Source organism: Talpa occidentalis, unplaced genomic scaffold, assembly GCF_014898055.3.
Source record: "Talpa occidentalis isolate TD23 unplaced genomic scaffold, MPIMG_talOcc4v2.1 talOcc4.2, whole genome shotgun sequence".
Taxonomy (NCBI): Eukaryota; Metazoa; Chordata; class Mammalia; order Eulipotyphla; family Talpidae; genus Talpa; species Talpa occidentalis.
In genome coordinates, this window is record NW_023602073.1 from 39,531,027 (window position 1) to 39,549,815 (window position 18,789).

Genomic DNA, 18,789 nt, shown 5'->3' on the forward strand with positions numbered 1-18,789 from the left:
TGTGCCCATGACCCCCTCCTTACCCCATGTCAGGACTCGGGGCTCCAGCAGCCCCTCATGCTGCACACGGCACGTGTATCTCTGCTCCTCTCCAGAAGGCACCACCACAGCCGCCCACTTCTGGAAGGTTCCATTGCCCCCAGGCCGGGTCTCCACCAGCTCCGTGTCCTGGGTCATGTCCTCCCCATCTCGCTGCCAGGTCAGGGTGATGTCCGCAGGGTAGAAGTCCAGGGCCCAGCACCTCAGGGTAACGTCATGCTCAGAGGTGGGGTGGTGGGTCACGAGTGTCTTTGGGAGTTCTGAAAATTTATACTTTGGGTTATTTTCACAGAACACTGAAGCAGCCTCATGTGACCATCTTGAAAATGGACAGGATAATTGCATTGGGTGGACAGAGTGCAAAATTGGAACACCAGCCTTGCCTTGGAGACTGAGATAATCTCCTAATCCTTGGAAAGTTCTAGAATCAGGGTGCAGCAGTTCAGGGTAGCAGGCTGCAGGTCTCTGAGGGAGAAACTAGAGACTTCTCGTCTTGACCTGGATAGAGGCCCAAGTGACTCAGGAAAGTGGAGTCAGAATCCAAGGCCACTGAGAACCAGATGTGAGCAAGAAATACATGGCTCACCAGAACACCGCCAGGATCAGACAGAATCAGTTATTTCAAGACTGTTCTTCACCTGGAGAGAGTGCATTCCTTAATTGCCCCCAGAGAAGGGCTGGCACTCTAGGGGTCACTTTCGAGGATCTGGACACCCAGGAGGACTCCTCACCTTCTGGGGCCATAGGAGGGTGGTATCTTGAGCCCACTCTCCTTCCCTGTGCTGGACCCAGCCTTGGCCCTAGGGGAGACCCGAGGCAACTCTTACTTGCATGCAGTGTCTGGTTCCCTTTCTTCAGTTGTCCTTGGAGCCACTGCCCACACTCCTGCTCCAGGTGGCGAGTGTGGAATTCAGATGCGATGACCTCCTCCCACTCATCCTCCAAGGTCTGCACCTCCATGCCCGCTGGGGTCCTGGCGCGCAGCTCCTCCATCAGGGTGAGGTAATCAATGCCATCGTAGGCGAATTGATTGAACCGGCTTAGGCTACCATCCAGGCCCACTTCACAGCCATTCCTCACCTGCAAGGTGTGAGACCCTGTCCGCCCCCCACCATGTCAGCCACGCCCACTTAGCACCACCCCCATCCCCAGGCAAGCACAGCTGTTGGGGATTTGTAATAAACTAAAACAGAAACGGGGTAAAAGTTCCAAGGCCTCGAGGGAAAGCTCGAACCCAGAGACTGGAGGGTAACCCCTGCCCATAGGAGGGGATCACACACCTGTTCTGTTCTGGTTGTAGTACATCTGCAGGTTGTTCAGTCGGAGCCTGGACAGGTGTAAGTGGTTCTTGACAATCCGTTTTTTGCTCTCCCAATACTCCAATCCCTCTAGCTCCATCCACGGCACCGTTGCCTCCATTTTCGGACTCGGGTCGTTGTTGTCGAACCGCAGGAACTGCGTGTCGTCCATGTAGGCCACGCAGATGAAGTGGGGCTCCCCCGAGCTGGGCCGGGACATGGCGGTGTGCAAGTATATTAGGGAGTGGGAGCCTGGGGGAGAGGAGGGGCTGAGGCCCCAACTCTCCTCGGGGCACCAGTGTCTGGGTCTGAGGATGAAGGGACTGGGCAGGGGGAGAGAGCAAGGGGACTCGTGAGACTGAAAAGGGGTGGCAGGAAAACGGTGGGGCACAGGAGTGGGTGGAAGGGAGGAGCAGGACACCGAGGTGTTGGGTTTGATGCAGGTTGAGGAGAGGGCGGCGGGGGATCTTTCCCGGGTCCTGGCCGCTACAGGGTGGTCCTCTCACTCCTCCCTGGCTAAAGCCATCCCCCTCCAAATTTTGCACTCACCTGCCCAGGTCTCAGTCAGGACTAGGACCCCGGACAGCAGCAAGAGGAAGGTTGGGGGTGGCATAGTCTGGATCCTCCTGGTCTGGAAAGTCTCTAAAACCCAGTGCAGATTTTACACCCAGAAATCCTTGACGCTGATCAACTTGTTCCGACAGTCGTGTGCTGGAATTAGAACTGGGCGTGTGCAGGATGAAGGACTTGGCACACCCTGTGATAGGGCAAAGTGGAGATGAATATTCCCTTTGCTTGGCTTCCCCACCCAAACACTGTCCTGAGGCCTGAAGCCCTGAGAACCAGGCCTGAGGAGCTGGAACTCTGTTCTGACCCTCCTTCAGGTGGCTCTTGGTTCTGGTGTCTTTATTTCTGCATTGAGTAGCATTTCTCACACCATCTCTCTGCGTACCAGGGTCTGTTGAAATCAGCAATTCTCAAAATTTTGGTCTTTATGATCTGTATACTCTCTTACAGATAAATGAGGATCCAAGATAATTTTGTTGGTTATATCTATCAATATTTGCCATGTTAGAGATCAAAAATTAAAAAAAAAACTTATTAATTTAGAATAATATTAACAACCCTACATGTTAATAGAAATAAAATATTTTTATGAAATTTTTTTCCAAAACAAAAAGTATAGTGACAATATTAGGGGGAAAGGATGTCCTGAGCAAACTCCATACTGGCTTTGTGGACTCCACCCCCCGTCCAGACCAAAGCCATCAAGACACTGGAAAGGACAAATCCCATTGTCACCAAAGGGAGGGTTGCCGGGACCAGACAGCGGAGTTAAGCAGCCAGGTTTGTGGGCTTGTGTTGCTCTCTTGGCCTCCTGGCTCTTAGCTCTTCACCAGCTCTCAGCATACCATTGAGGTTCCAGGTCAGCTGCGCTGGTAGGACTCACAGTCACACAACCCGTTTCATATGGGGGTTGCCCTGTAACAGTTTGGCACCCAACGTGGTTGACTGAGTTACATCTGTGGTTGACCAGCCCAAAGTAACTTTCCTTGCAATGGTAACCATAAGTGCACTAGGTCTGCAGGACATGTGGTGTAATCTTTGTCTCAGGTCTTGAAAAATCTGCTTTTTTCCCCTTTGTACAGCTCTCTCTGTGGGTGTGTTTTTGACCAAAACATAGCCTCAACCGTGAGATTAAGCAGTTTTATCCATAGCTTGAGTTCTTTCAGTTTTTTTTTTTTTTTTAAAAACATTCTTTTTTTTTTTTTTTTTTTTAGAGGCATGTTTTATTTATTTATTTATTTGTTTGTTTGTTTTGTTTATACATGCACTGGGTACAGTCAGAAGCACGGGAGGGTGAGAGAATTCACCAGAGCCAGAGCGGGGAGCAGAGCAGGCAGAAGGACCGAAGTACACTGCTGAGGGGAGCAGCGGGCGGCAGGAGAGGTCTGCGCACCATGTGGGACCCTCCTCAGGTGGCCGGGGAGCAGCCGGGGATCAAACCGGCGCCGCAGAGGCCGCGGGCAGCCTCGCAACCCAGCGCTCAACCGCTGCGCCACCGGGGAGGCCCTCTTTCAGTTTTTTTTTCCAGCCTTGAGTTTAAGTAGACTTTTCCATTAAATATTATCACCATTTTTATAAATGTAAATAATTTGATAAAGCCTGGTTTATAGCACATGATTTTACTTCTCTACACATATGTGGGTGGTTTACAAGCCATCCCTACTTTACAATCTGTGCTTCTGGGTTTTTTTTTTTTTTTTGTAATGTGTGTAAATGCCATTTGCTACATTCTTGGTTCAATGAAAGGTAGATGTTCTACTTCACATACTGAGAATGTGCAACAACAAATTCAGGCTCTTAACTTAGCTATGCAACAACAAATTCAGGCTCTTGACTTAACTATTAAGAGTATGAGGGGTGAAAACCATACTGTTTTTGAGCCAGCTTGTAAAAAGCATGCAGGATCAAGCTTTTAAAAGTATGCAGGACCAACTACAGGCTGGATAAATTGGATATGGCAGAGCCTCGGCTGATGGCACAGAGAAGGGATAAACTTTCCCCTTCCCATGGGGACTGCAAGAAGGCAGAGTTAGAAGAGGAAGATTATCATTTGTTAAACACTTTAAACACATCAGGACAAAATCCTTTTCAGTGTGAAAATGCCACCCCCTCTGCCCCCCCACAGACTCCCGAGGCTCCATAGCCTTCACTGCCCTCTGGGAAAGAAACTAAAATGGCATCTCCCACTACACTAGATGGGGCATCCACTTTGGCAGAAAGAGTCACCCTGAAGCAGGACAGTTTCCTCTTTGCCAGATGCAGATGGGTGGTTTGAATGAACATGGGCAACCTGCTGGATATTTTTGGTTGCACCTTCCTTTTAGCACCATGGACCTCCTACACTGGAGGAGCTCTGTCCCTTCATATGGGCAGGCTCCTAAGAGGATGGCAAAATTTTTTGCCTCTCTCTTCTTCTCCTACTGCCCTAACTGGGCAGATATACAGTCCATGCTACAAACTTAACTGACTGTGGACGAGCAGAGGAAAGCCAGGAAGGAGGCTGGCCACCTCCACCAACAGGATGGAGAATCCCCAGAGCCAGAGATGGTTGTCCCGGTGGTGGATCCCGGTGGTTGATTGTCAACATTGAACTACAGAACTGAGCCAGTGCTTTCACAGAGATTGAATATTGTTGTTGCTGTTTTTTTATAATATTTATGGAAAGCTTCCCAGAAATCTAAATTGAAGTGAAATTTGGTACCCTGTCATTTGCTTGATTAAAGGAAATTTGTGGAACCTCAGTAGAGCTCCTGAGACACTCCACAAAATTTCTCCCTTTCCTCCTGGGGAAGTCATTAGATGAATTAGTCCTATTTGGTTTACCTAGTAAAGTAAAACTAGAAGGGAAACATTGTCCCTTGGGAAAATGGTAAAACTTTGGCATGTACAGAAATGTTAACACTGGTTTTCTAAAATGTGTATAAAATTTTTCAGTATCTGATTTGTATGTAAATTGTCAATGTTGACAGTTGCCTTGCAATATTGTATACTTCTATGGTTTGATATCTGCAGAAATTGTTTCTGGAGAAAATAATGGGAAGAAGGCTTCAATGGATTCCAATTGATGGAACTTTTAGTGGAAATTTCCTACAAAGGACTGAATGGATTTTTACTAAGTTTTGTTTGACATAATACTAAATTTTGTTTGACATAATACTGTTTTGTTTGACATCATACTGGTAATTTTTTTATTTTTGTTTTGATTCAAAGAAAGTTTTCTCGTTTTGACTGGCCAGGATCTGTGTCAATGTTGCTTTTTTTTTTTTTTAGCAGAGCTAACTTGTGTTTGCATTTTCTCTCCCCTTGATACCAACATGGCATGGAGATAGTGGTAGTAATTTTTACTTCTCATTTCAGTGTCTATGTTTGCATAACTTCCATAGGGATTTTGTCTGCTTAAACTAGTACATTGGAAACGAGTTTCATTGTGTGGCTGTGAGTGGAGTTCTTCCAGGGAGTTGAAATAGCACTGAACCAAGAAGAGGAGAACACTCTGCTTTGTCTGTAGGGCTCCAGAGACCTCCAAGGAAGGTGAGGAAGCTGCCTCCATGGGCAGGACTGGACAACCCAGAAAAAGGAAAAGCCCTGGTACCCTAGAGAAGAGGAAAGCCCAGGTGGAGGCTGGTGAGAGCAACTTTGTTCCTGAAGCCTACATGGACCAGACATCAAGAGTTCACTCTGATTCTACATGGAGTATTCCAATAAAGCCAGCTAAAATTGCTGTTTGGTTATTCTGCCTTGTGGTTTTATGCAAAAATAGGTAAAATGGTTTAAAAGTAGATTTAGTTTGCGAATTTTTTGCTATGCTGTTGAAAAAATTGTGATCAAGGTGGAGAGAACTTATTTTTAGATAAGATGGACCAGTTTTAAGATTTTTTTTTCTTCCTATGATTTTGATATATTTGCTGTCTTGTTTTGCTAATGCTTCCAGATATTTTTTTCCCCCCCTTTGGCTTGGACTGATGAACTATTTTCCAGAAAAGGAGGTCTTTTGTTTTCCACAACGGACAATACCTAGAGAGACCGACTCGTTTTTCTTTCAAACTGGAACCCTGAAAAGTTTTCATCTGAGACTGTATCCCAGCATCCATACATTTGATCTTCATCACCATGGATATGGTGGCAAAAAGTGAAAGGGGGGAATTGTTAGGGGGAAAGGATGTCCTGCACAAACTCCATACAGGCTTTGTGGACTACACCCCACTCTAGACCAAACCATCAAGACAGTGGAAATGACAAATCCCTTCATCACCACAGAGAGGGTTGCTGGAACCTGAGGGTGGAGTTAAGCAGCCAGGTTTGGTATAAAACCAGACACGTGGGCCTTGGGTCCCTCACTGGGTTGCTCTCTTGGCCTCATGACTCTTGGCTTTTTGCCAGCTCTTAGCGTGCCATTGGGATTCCAGGTCAGTGGAACTGGTAGGATGCATTCACAAATTTATCTCCCTGTTTTTCTCCATGAGATGTTCACTTCCCTTTGTTTTGTAAATAAACCCTTTATTAACCTTTTGTGAGTGCCTGCAGTTGAGGATTAGTAAGTCCCTTTTAAGTGCGTGGTTGAGGACCCACAGTCAGGCAACACATTTCATATTGGGGTTGCCTGTAACAAACCCACTGACTCCAAAAACCCCATCATATGGCACCCAACATGTGCTGCTTCATGACATGGGTAAGATTTCTCCACTTTCTCTATCTTTGTATTCTCATGAGCTCTGTCTCTCTGAGAGGAGTTGGCGTCCTACATGGACTGAGGGGCTCAGGCCAAGGCTACTCTTTGGCAGGTCCCAAAATGTGAGGGAACAGCCTTCCTAGGCCTGACCAGGTAAATGCCTCATGCCTCTCTTTTTGCCTCACGCCTCTCTCTTTGCCTCACTACCTTGCTAATCTCAGTCAAGCCGCCATTCCCTCTCTACTTTGGGAAAAGAGCTGGATCCTGAGTTCTGTCTTCAAACCAGGTCTCGTACTCACCACAAAAAGTAGTGGGCATGGTTAAGCCATGTAAGAGGCCACTAGGGTTGGCTGCCACTTTCTAGAAGACTCCTAAGAAAGGATAAGTTGGTGTGCACCCCAGGTTACCTCTGGTCCCACCAACCACAAGACAAAGGGTACAGCAACACTGGAACTCGCGATAAGCACCACATGTCCCACCCTGCAGCTCTCCACCTTTTAGGACTGTAGAAATGAGACCTGGACCTGCTTTTTACAACCTATTATCTACTGCTCTTCCCTAACTCAAAGCACAAACTTCCACTGCTTCCTTTTCATCGTACTTAACTCCAAGTCAACAAACTGTAAGTAGCCAGTAACCCATCCAGCCTTTTTCTTGCTCAGGTGGAGCTCCCCCTCTCAGAGCTCCCCCTTGAATTTTTGTCTTTTAAGTGCCTTCCTGTGTCACCTGTAATTTGATAGTCTCCTTCTGTAAGAACATATAAAGACTATTAAAGTCCCTGCAAGCACCATGAATGAAAGTAGCTGCGTCCACATCCTGAGTGTTAAAGACTGATAAAGCAGAAAGAATGGAGGAGCTTCAATGGCCCCGTGTTACAGGTGCAACAAGTCTGGGCACTGGAGCAGGAATTGCACACAACCCAGAAATCCACCTGGGCCAGGCCCCAGGTGCAAGAAGGAAGGCCACTGGAAAAGGGATTGTCCCCTTCTCTTAAGGGAGGATGGAACAGACCCTCAGCTGCCAGCCCGCTCCTCCTGGATGACTACTGATGCCTCCTGGATGACAAGTGACAGGGCCCAAGGACGTCATCAGTTTCCCAGCTGACCATCTCCATGGCTCAGTCTGGGGTAACCCTAGAAGTCGCAGGTAAGAATATTAATTTTCTGATTGCATCGGGAGCCACTTACTCTGTACTCACCCAGAATTCTGGATCCGCCTTCCCTTCCTTACAAAATAGAATAGGAATGATGCAGTTACGAATGACTGGTCTCTCAGATAAGAATTAAGAAGTTTGTCTTCCCCCATCTCTTGCAAATTCCCCTTACTTGACAAGTTTGCCTTCTTTATGACCGGTCTCCCAGATAAGCATGAACAAGTTTGTCTTTCCTGTATTTCTTGCAATTACCCCCTTGTTTGACAGGTTTGTCTTCTTGCATTCTAAGGAAAAGGAAGGCTATCCCTAAGAAGATAATAATAAGTTAAACATCTATGGAAGTTAAACATCAGGTGTTAACAAAGCAAGCTGGCGCCCACCTGAAATCTCCCTATGCCTGCATCAAGAGGACATACCGACCCTGTCCATCTCCCTTTTGTTTTACTCCTCTGTATAAATCCCCCTGACCTCTGCCAAAGAGCAGGACGGTGGTCTTTCAGGCATGAGTCTGCTGCCTTCCTCATTTGTCCACGAATAAAACCACTTTCTTTTTCCTCAAACTTTGTGTCCTTTTATTGGCTGAGGGAAACTGAGGCTGGTGCTCGGTATCAATTTGGCGAGCCAGCCAGGAGACGGATGCCACTTTGGCTCTCCCAACCCCAACTCTGACTTCCAAGGATGGAGCAGTTGGCCGCTGCAGCACACCAAGGCTTTCCCATCCACGCTATTGGAGAGGGGCCTGGGTGACTCAGTTCGCATCCTGACCCTCCTGCTTGGAGGGAGCACCCTCTCTCCAGGAGGATGAGGGAGAGTCCCAGCAGCTGCTGGAGTTTTTCCTCTGGGGAACTTCCCAAGTCCTCCTCGGGAGAGGCACAGCTCTTCTCTGTACCCAGCATTCACCTTTGAGGAGATGGAAATGGATGGAAAACCACAGTCCCCTGGCATTTGGTGTAACTTCCCCTGGCGTGCATGCCCAGACCCTTGCCTTCACACATTTGGGAGGAATCGGAATCCCCTTGTGGAGGGAGTCCAGTTCCCCTCAGTTTGTGAGGGAGCCTATTATTGAAAGTTCAATGCATGGGGCAGAAATGTGGAAGCCCACCTAGATAAAATCAGACAATAGGGCCTCCCCTGGTGGCGCAGCGGTTGAGCGCTGGGGGCTGCGAAGCTGTCTCAGCCTCTGCAGCGCCGGTTTGATCCCTGGCTGCCGGCGAGGGTCCCACATGGCGCGCAGACCTCTCCTGCTGCCCGCTGCTCCCCTCAGCAGTGTACTTTGGTCCTTCTGCCGCTCTGTTCCCCGCTCTGGCTCTGGTGAATCCTCTCACCCTCCCGGGCTTCTGACTGTACCCACTGCTTGTATGTGTAAATAAATAAATAAGTCTTTAAAAAAAAAATCAGACAATAAACCTTTTCCCACCCTGCAAACACAGTTTCCCATCTGACCTCTCCTCATCCTATCAAAGCCTGCCTCCCCCTGGCAATGGGCACAACTGACTGACTCCCACCTTGGGTTCATGTACCTTGCCCCGGGGCACAATAAAGTTTTCTGCCTGTGAGAAACTTGGCCTGGCTCTCCTTTTCTTTACTGCACTGATCCTTTCATCTTAGTGCAGAAACCCGGAAGGCTGTGTCCCCTGGCGCCGGGGCCACTTTCCGTTTCTGGGACCTCTCCTCTCCATTGCAGACGTCTCACATCCACCACCGGCCTTGATCCTTGGGGTAAGTCATCTATCTGACCCTCCTTTCTGGGAGGCCCTCACCCCTGGTTACCTGGCTCCTCTCCTAACCCCCTATCCTGGTCGACTGTTCCATAAACCATGAGCCTACATTAGTTGACCCCCGTTGCACCTGGTTCTGGATTTGGGGATGCCCGTCTAGATCATATGTCCCATACAGGTGACAACTGAGTGGTGGAGACGTCCCTCTCGCTTGTCTGCCCCCATTCCAAAGGCCAGGACCAGGTCATGGGATGCTGCGATTCCGGGTCTGTACCCCTATAGGTCAGATCAGGTCGTGGGATGCTGCGTTTCTGACTCTGTACCCCCATTAGTTCGGTAGAGAAGCCAACTTAGCCATGGGGTCCACAAATTCTATGCCGAGCCCAGCCACCCGACTATGATGCCTTCTCTCAAAACTTGATCTGTTGGGGCTAAGGCCAGTTATACGCCATAAGTGCCTTATTTTTTATTACAACACTGCATGGATCATGGCTCTCACTGGCTGGAACATGGCCTTTCGATTTCACGGTCCATGCAGACTTAAACAATTCTGTCATCGCAATGGAAAATGGTCAGAGATCCCTTATGTCCAGGCTTTATTTCTCCTGTGCTCCCATCCCTCCCTCTTGAAAACCATACTTTCCAAGTCTCGAGACTGCTCTCACTCTTTGCCCTCTCTAGACCCCTCTTCGGCATTCTCTGATCCTCTGATTTTCTGTCTTCACCTCCTTCAGCTCCCCAATCCAACCTCCTTTTTTCACCTCCAAGCCACCATACCCACTCTCATGATTGTCCTCTTCTCTGTCCCCTTAGGGAAGTGGCAGGGACAAAGGGAGTAGTTAGAGTCCACATTCCTTTCTCTCTGTCTGATCTCTCCCAAATTGAAAAGCATCTCAGTTTTTTCACTAATGATCCCATTACCTACACCAAAGAATTTTGCTATCTTACCAAGCCTATGACCTTATGCATCATGATTTACATACTATTTTCTTCCACCCTGACCCCTAATAAAAGGGAACATGGAATAAAAGACTATGACCTTATGCGTCATGATTTACATACTATTTTCTTCCACCCTCACCCCTAATAAAAGGGAATGTGTTTTTTTTAAAGGTTTATCTATGCACACAATAGCTGGGGTATAGGCCAGAGGCATGGGGGTGGTGTTGAGAAGATTCACTGGAGACAAATCGGGGAACAGAATAGGCAGATTGACCAAAGTACACTGCTGAAGAGAGCAGCGGGCAAGATAGGTCTGCTGCACCATTTGGGTTGCTCTATGGCTGGCTGGGGACTGAACTCGTGCTGCAGTGGCTGCGGACATCCTCACACGTTGCGTCTTAACACCTTGCACTACCAGGGAGGCCCCTGAAAGGGAACGTGTTTTTTGGTCTGCTCAAGACCATGTAGATCAGGTCCACTTAACTGATTCAGTCACGTCCCAGGCTCTGAAAGAGTTCCCCACCAACAGCTGGGGTGGGACTACCAGACTGACACTGATGCAGGCCACCGGGAGGGCTCACTGAGACCGCTTCATCACCTGCCTCTTAGTCGATCTCCGAGCAGCAGCCCATAAGGCAGTTAATTTTGACAAGCTTCTAGAGACCACCAAATTCTCCTCAAAAAATCTGGCCACTTTCCTGAGCTCCCTCACTGAGGCACTCTGGTGCTATACCAGGCTTGACCCTGACTTGCCTGGAGACACCATAGTTCTGGCTCCCATTTCATATCCTAGTCACCCCCTGACATTGACAAAGGCTTAGGAAGGCTACGGACGGTCTTCAAACCCTATCCGGGATCTGCTGAATATGGCCTTTAAAGTATTTAATAACTGGGAGGAACAGGACAGGATGGATAGAGAGACCTGTAGTTGCCAGAAGGCTGAGCTTCAAGCTCAGGCCCTAGTAGCTGCCTTGAGGCTGTCATGCCCTGCTACTCCAATGAACGCAGTGCCCGCTGCTTGACAGAGGTCAACAATGGGCCCCATGGGCCCCAATCAACCACCCCAGGAGCCTGCTTCAAGTGTGGCCTGGAGGGCCACTGGTCCAGACAATGCCCCAACACCCACCCTCCATCAGGACCGTACCCCATCTGTGACATCCAGTGTCACTGGAAAAGTGATTAACCCTTTGCACATGGCCATGGTGGACCAGTCCTTCCAGCCCCTGCAACCCTGCCACCAGCAATCTTGGATTTGGTGGCTGAGGATTGAAGAGGCCTGGACTCATTGACCCTGATAAACTTTGAGGAGCCCAGGGTAATGAACAATGTAGCAGGTAAGTCCATCTCCTTTTTGGTCAACACAGGGGCTACCTTCTCTGTCCTCCCCTCCTATTCTGATCAAACTTACCCTTCTCAGGTCTCAGTCACATGTGTTGATGGCCTTCCTTCTCAGCCCAGGACCACTGGATCCCTTCAATGTCAGCTTAATTACAAACCACTGGTTACAAACCACTAGTCATGCCCACATGCCCCACCCCTTTATTAGGACGGGATCTGCTGGCAAATTGGGAGCCGCGATCTCATGGTCTCCTGACCCGGCAAAAGCTTTCATCCTTCCCTTGCTACCTGACTGTGATCCCCAAACCCAGGACACCCCTCTACCACCAGACCTAGTTAACCCGCAAGTATGGGATGTCTCTACCCCAACTGTTGCCACCATCATACCCCAGTCCTCATTCACCTCAAGGATCCCTCTTCTTTCCCTCTCGCCACAGTTTCCAATTTTTCTCACCGTCAGGGCCTCAAACCCATCATCCAACGACTCCCAGGAAAGGGACTACTTACTCCTATCAACCCGCCCTGTAATACTCCCATTCTCCCCGTTAAAAAGCCTGACAGTTCTTATCACCTAGTTCAAGACCTTTGCCTCATCAATGAGGCAGTGGTGCTTATCCATCCCGGAGTGCCAACCCCCTACACCCTCCTATCTCATATACCATCTTCTACCACACACTTCTCTGTCCCTGACCTCAAAGATGCCTTTTTACCATCCCTCTGGATCCTCAAGGTTACTTCCTATTTGCTTTTACTTGGGAAGATCCGGACACACACACCTCCCAGCAACTGGCCTGGACAGTCCTGCCTCAGGGGTTCCGGGACAGCCCTCATCTGTTTGGTCAGGCATGAGCTAGTGATCTCTCATCATGTCATACTCCACCCCGCACTCTACTCCAGGATGTCGCTGGCCTCCTCCTCTGCAGTCCTTCTCCGCCACAATCTCAGCAACACACTGCACAACTCCTCACCTTCCTGTGCTCAAAAGGATACCACATCTCCCCATCCAAAGCCCAACTTTCAGTTCCCACAGCCATCTATCTGGGTCTTCAACTAACTCCTTCCTCCAAACAGCTGATGGTGGGCCACAAACAGGCCATCAGGGGCCTTCCCTCCCGTGAATCGGCAGAACAAACCCTTTCCTTCCTAAGTTTAGTCGGATTTTTCCGTCATTGGATCCCTAATTTTGCTTTCCTAGCCAAGCCACTGTACGGGGCAGTAAAAGCTGCCCTGAAGGACGTCTCCAATCCCCCGGGGAGGTCGGCAGGGCCTTCCTTGTACTCACACATATCCTCCTTAGGGCACCTGCCCTTGCCCTTCCTGGCCACCTCGCCTTAGAGCCCTGGTGGCAGCTCTACTCACCTGGGAACCCTCAAACTTACTCTGGGAAGACCTGTCCAAGCACATTCCCCGCACCACCTTCAGGCCCTCCTGTCTCCCCACCCGCTCTCCACTCTCACTCCTGCCTGCTCACAGGACTTCCACGTGCTCTTTATTGAAAACCCTCTGGTGAGTCTCACTCAGTTAAATTCTCTCAACCCAGCCCCTCTTCTGTCTCTGGCCCCCCTTCTGCCGCTCATTTTGTGTCTTGATATCCTGGTTGAAATGCAAACCTCCAGACTGGGTTTGGCCGACTCCCCTTGGTCAGATGCCTACTGGACTCTGTCTGTAGACGGCAGCTCTTGCGAAGGTGCGCGAGGTCAGCGGAGGGCTGCCTAGGCCATCGTTACCCTTCGATCAGGTCATCGAGGCAGGAAAGCCGCCCGGGGGAACCACCTCCCGAAAGGCAGAACTCAGAGCACTTCCCGGGGCCCTGACCCTCAGCAACCATAAGAAAGTCACCATCTATACGGATTCAAGATATGCCTTCCTTATGGCTCATGGTCATGCTGCGATTCAGCAGGAAAGGGGGTTCCTCTCCACCAAGGTGTCCCCCATCATGAACGCTAAACTTATCCTTAAGCTTCTAGTGGCCCTGCAGCTTCCAACTGAAGTTGCCATGATCCTCTGTGAAGGACACCACATGGACAATTCTTACGTGACCACAGGGAATAACAAGGCTGATGAAGCAGCACGGGCTCCCACCACAGGCTGCAGACCCTGGTCCTATTCTCTCTTTATCTATCCCCTCCATCGCTCGGACTTAGGAGCCTAATGAACACCTCATGACAAAAGGAGGAACTGAAATAGCCCAGGGCTGGATTATGGCAAATAACAAACTGATCCTACCTGCCAAACAGGCGGACTTGGTCATTCAACAAGTCCACAGTACCCTCCACATCGGGCCGTGCCCACTTACCCAATTCCTGAGTCCGCTCTTCTTCTACCCCTCCTTGAGTGCAAAATTCTGGCAGCTATGTTCCCATTGTCAAACCTGTGTTCACATGTCACCTCATGGGGAGTTCGCCCACCTTCTTCTTTTGCAGCTCACCAGCTGCGTGGACACTTACCCGGACAGGATTAGCAGGTTGATTTTACTCACCTCCCAACTCACAAAAAGGTTAAATATCTGCTAACAATGGTTGATACGGTGACAGATCGGGTCTAGCCCTTCCCTGCAGCTAGAGAAACGGCTCAGGTTAGGCTCAGGTGGTAACCGAGGCCCTTCTTAGCCACATTATCCCACGCTTTGGCCTCCCCACCTCTCTCCAATCTGACAATGGTCCAGTTTTATCTCAAAGATGACTCAGCAGGTCTCCGTGGCTCTGGGTATCACCTGGAAGCTTCACATTCCCCACCACCCACAATCCTCAGGGAAAGTGGAGCGCGCCAATGGGCTAATCAAGGATCGCCTGACTAAACTCTCGTTAGAGCTCTGTAAGTCTTGGGTTCAACTTCTCCCACTGGCTCTCACTAGGACACGAGTCACTCAGAGGGGACCTTGTTTCATCAGCCCCTTTGAATTGATGTACGGCCACCCCTTTCGCCTTAACCATGACCTACCCATCCAACCCTCTCCATTTTATTTGTTGTCTCCCTTACCTCTCCCTACTCAGGCGACTGCTCCGGGAACAGGCAGCACTTTTGTCCTGGCACAAAATGCTACTGTCCAGGTCTCCCAAGATATCCTTCACTCAGAACAAGTCCTACAAAACCAGCTGACATCACCAGAAAAGACCAAACACCCTTAACCTGGATCCATATAATCCAAAACCCTATAACCTTCCTAATTGACTCTTTCAGGACTAATACCTCCTTTTGTTTCCTCTGCACTTTCCTTCAGAGGCCTCTACTGGCAGTGGTTCCAATTACTCTCAATACCACTACGGCCAAGATAACAGATGCTGCTTGCCAGACTCCCCAACTCTCATCCCCCTTGGACTCCAATCACAGCTACTCCTGCTAGCAAAGTGACACCCTTGTTGGTTTTCATTCCTGCACTTCTAACATTTCCGTTACTTCTGTGCTCCAAACAAGGGGAAACTTTTTCTAGTGCAATGGCTCTCTCTCTCAGTGTATTAATTCTTCCACTCCAGGCCCATGTATCCAAGTTCTGGCGGTCCCACAGTTAACTCTGTACGGACAGTCTGAGCTAGGGTGGTTACTCTCACCTCACTGGACTAAGCGGGTGACCTTTCTTCCAATCATGGTTGGAATCAGCCTGGTATCATCCGTTGTAGCTGCAGGTGTGGCAGGTGGGACCCTGGGACACAGTCTTATTTCTGCCCAGGATTTTTATGAATGAGTAGATATCTCCTAAAAAAAAAAACCTCTGTGTCTTTAGCATCACTACAAAGACAGCTCACTTCACTTGCACAAGCCACTCTCCAAAACCAGTGGGCTCTGAACTTGTTAATGGCGGGTACCTGCCTGTTCCTCAGGGAAGAATGTTGTTACAATATCAGTGAGTCAGGGATTGTAGAACAAAATGTGGAAGCCTTCATGAAACTACGCAAAGACGTGGAAAGGCAAAGCGGGGGCTCTGACTCTCCACTGACATGGTTTCAAAATCCTATAGTGTCATGGCTCCTCCCACACTTGGGGCCAATATTAATAATAACCTTGTTTTTTTTTTTGCTCCTTGCCTCTTAAAATTCATACAGGCTTGCATTTGGGAAATGTCCCGTACCACCTTTAACCAACTCCTTCTCCACCCATATTCTCATGTCCCTGAAGAAGACCTTCATAATTAGGCTTGAGTTCCCTCCCCCCGCCCCCCCCCCCCCCACCCGCACCCAGTCTTCTCGAAGTAGCCAAAGAAAGAACGTCACCCCTTTTCCTATCAACAAAAGGCTGGTATGAAAGGTCGATGCAGGGGCCAGGAATGGGGAAGCCCACATACAAACAACAAGATGGCCCTGACACCAGTACCCCTGATTCCATCAAACCGAAACTGAAGCCATAAGCAGGAGAAAAACAACTCGGCTCACAAAAACAACTTTGTTCTGTCTAAACCCGTTTCCCACCCAGCCAACCCAGTTTTCGCGCCTAACCTCTCCTCACCCTATAAGAACAACCCTCCCCCGGCTGAGGGCGGGGCTTCCCTGACCCCCACGCTGGGTCCCTGAACCTCGCCCAAGAACACAGTCAAGTTTGTGCCTGTTAGAAACTGGACCTGCTCTCCTGCTCTTTACCGCCGATCTTTCACGGATTAGTTTACACTTCTGCTGAAAGGAGTAATAATCCTCTGAGGACACTTCCAGTGAGGTATCAATGTACCCAAATTGACTCAAGTTTGTTTTTCACAATGAAAAACAATTTTATCCGGTTTCTTAAGAGTCCTCTTAAGGAGAGATGGATCAACCGGGCAGCGGGGAAATGCCGTGAGTAAGACCTCCCGTTAAAAAACAAGTTACTAGGGGGAAAAGCAGCAGGTCCCTGTGAGAACCGGGACACGGAAGATAAACGGGGGACTCTGGCAACTGGCCGAAGAGGAAAGTTGCCATAAAAGAGGCGAGAAGAGAGGAAATCTCGGAACCCTGCTACCCTCCCCCACCCACAAAAGTCGGCGGACTCCGACCAACAGAAAGGAGGAAAAAAAAAAAAAAAACCAACGAGAACAAACTACAGATCAAGCGGGACAGCGAGTGGAAAGGAACTGCTGCAGGCACCGCACCCGGGAGCGCGGACTGTGGAGAACCGCGCGCTAATCGCCACGGAGGTGATCCAACGGCTCCGGGGAGGTGATCCAAGGGCTCCGGGCGCCATTAGAGGAAGACAAGGACTCGGGGAGACCTGCAGATAGCCCCAGGCCAGCCGGTAAGTTTGTGCGGAAAAGTGCGCGCGCTCGGAAAGCACACGCGGATCGTGGCTGCCCAGGTCCCCGCGCCGCGACCCAGGTTCGTGGGGAGACGTGCGGGAACCTTCACTGAGGTGAATGACCCTCACTGAGAAATCAAAAACCAGGCGCCCGGTACGGGAGTGGAGGGCAAAAGGCACCATTTCTACCAGCGTTTTGGATCTGAGAGCCCTGGAGCTGAGACCTAGAGCGCAGAATGCAGGGCGCGGGATCCATACAGCTGCGGGCACAGCACGGGTGAACACGGGGCAGACACAGCACCCACCTTGAGCAAGAGCCCCTGGGTTGAGGTGCTCCCTCCCTCCTCGGTTTCTCAGAGAACCACTGGGAAAAAGCACAGGCAGGCAAGTATGGGTCTCTGGCGCCACCTAGTGACCAGAACAAAACCACTAACTAGCTGATTCCCTGCTGGAACTGGGTGAATACAGAGGGAGGAGCTGTCAGGGACAGCACCCAGCAACACAGCATCAACACCCTGGTGCAGTTTTGGCGGAGAAATAAATCAGTAACACTGGAAGAGAGGAAGAATGGGGAGGAGAGAGAGAGAAAGGGAGCAAGGGAAGATAAGGGGAGCCATTTAAATAATCCTAACGGGGATCTGAGGCTAGAGTGGTTCTGTGTCGGATCCTGTGTGGTGCTTTGTGAGGAATGACCAATGTCACATTAGATCATCCATCCTCTACTGGGTCTCGGCCTCTCCTCCACTGCTGAGGGCGGGACACGATGGCCGGAGCTGCTGGGAGAGCAGCCCTTGTGCAGCTGCTGCACAGCCTCTAGATGATGTATGTGCCCAGCTTTTCGGAGACGCAGTCCCTCATATGACAACGATGACCACCAGACTTTTATTTTTCCAACTGGCAGATGGGCTAGTCCCCTTATGTTCTGGTCAAGTTTATCCTTCTGTTACAGGGCAAGGATAGGGACACCCCAGAACCCCCAGCCTGCCTGCTCTAAATAGGTTCTGCCATCTGCCGCATCAAGACAAAACATAGAAGACCTTAATGGAAAGGAACTTTAATACCACTAGTAAAACAATACAGAAAAGACAAAGAATTCAGTTTCCAAATCAAGTACCCACGGTTTCCTGTCCCTCGTGGGTAAAAGTCCACCCAAAAGGATTGGCCCAGTGCAAGGCCCAGAAGCCTGACACAAGTCTAAGGCCACCCTGTTACAGAACAGGGAGTTGTGCCCCAGGGAATATAGACCTTCTTTCTCTGATTACTCTAAAGCTCCTTTAGTCTCTTTGTTACTGGTAGTCTCAGTGTGTCAGTCACTGCCTGAATGTCTCTGTGCCCAGAACTGTCTGTGCCATGTGGTTTCTTTCTGACTGGCAATTGAATTCTTGCTGCAGAGGCTGCGGATTGCTTCATAGTGCAGTGCTAACCCCTTACACCACCAGGGAGGCCCAGACACGAGATATTCTAGATCTCAGAAACAAACTTCAGCAACAAATGGCTTAACTCTGACAAGAGGCAAAAAAATGCCACCTTCAGCCATCTAAATGATGTAGCCCACTGGCTAAATCCAACAAATTGGTTTTCAGGTCTCAATATCAGAATATGGGTCATGACTGGATTGGCTATATTATGTATTTCGTGTTTTCTTTCAGTGCTAAAGGCCCACTCCCTCTTGTTCCGGGGACCAGACAAGCTGAGGCCAGGCTGACCCTTCTACACACCATTATAGTATATCAACCCCTTCCTGGGCCTCCTGCTGACTCCACTCCTGATTCTGACCCGCCAAAAATAACAGGGAGGAAATGTGGGAGCTGGATTATATTCTTTCACTTGACTTTTTGTGCCTCTCAGAATATGAACACGGAGAGTTTG

The 18,789-nt window shown here is 49.5% G+C and overlaps 1 protein-coding gene across 1 annotated transcript in view; it reads right to left on the reverse strand.

The window, feature by feature from the left end:
- LOC119252060 (patr class I histocompatibility antigen, A-2 alpha chain-like) overlaps nucleotides 1-17,251 on the reverse strand; it is a 17,728-nt gene extending 477 nt beyond the window's left edge. The window contains exons 1-5 of the mRNA XM_054698107.1: nucleotides 17,226-17,251; nucleotides 1,887-2,094; nucleotides 1,320-1,589; nucleotides 867-1,136; nucleotides 24-299 (exon numbers count right to left, since the gene is read on the reverse strand). Of these exons, the coding sequence (XP_054554082.1) occupies nucleotides 24-299; nucleotides 867-1,136; nucleotides 1,320-1,589; nucleotides 1,887-1,950 (880 nt within the window). The 5' untranslated portion in view covers nucleotides 1,951-2,094; nucleotides 17,226-17,251. The remainder of the gene's footprint in view (nucleotides 1-23; nucleotides 300-866; nucleotides 1,137-1,319; nucleotides 1,590-1,886; nucleotides 2,095-17,225) is intronic.
- Between the last annotated feature and the right edge of the window lie 1,538 nt (nucleotides 17,252-18,789).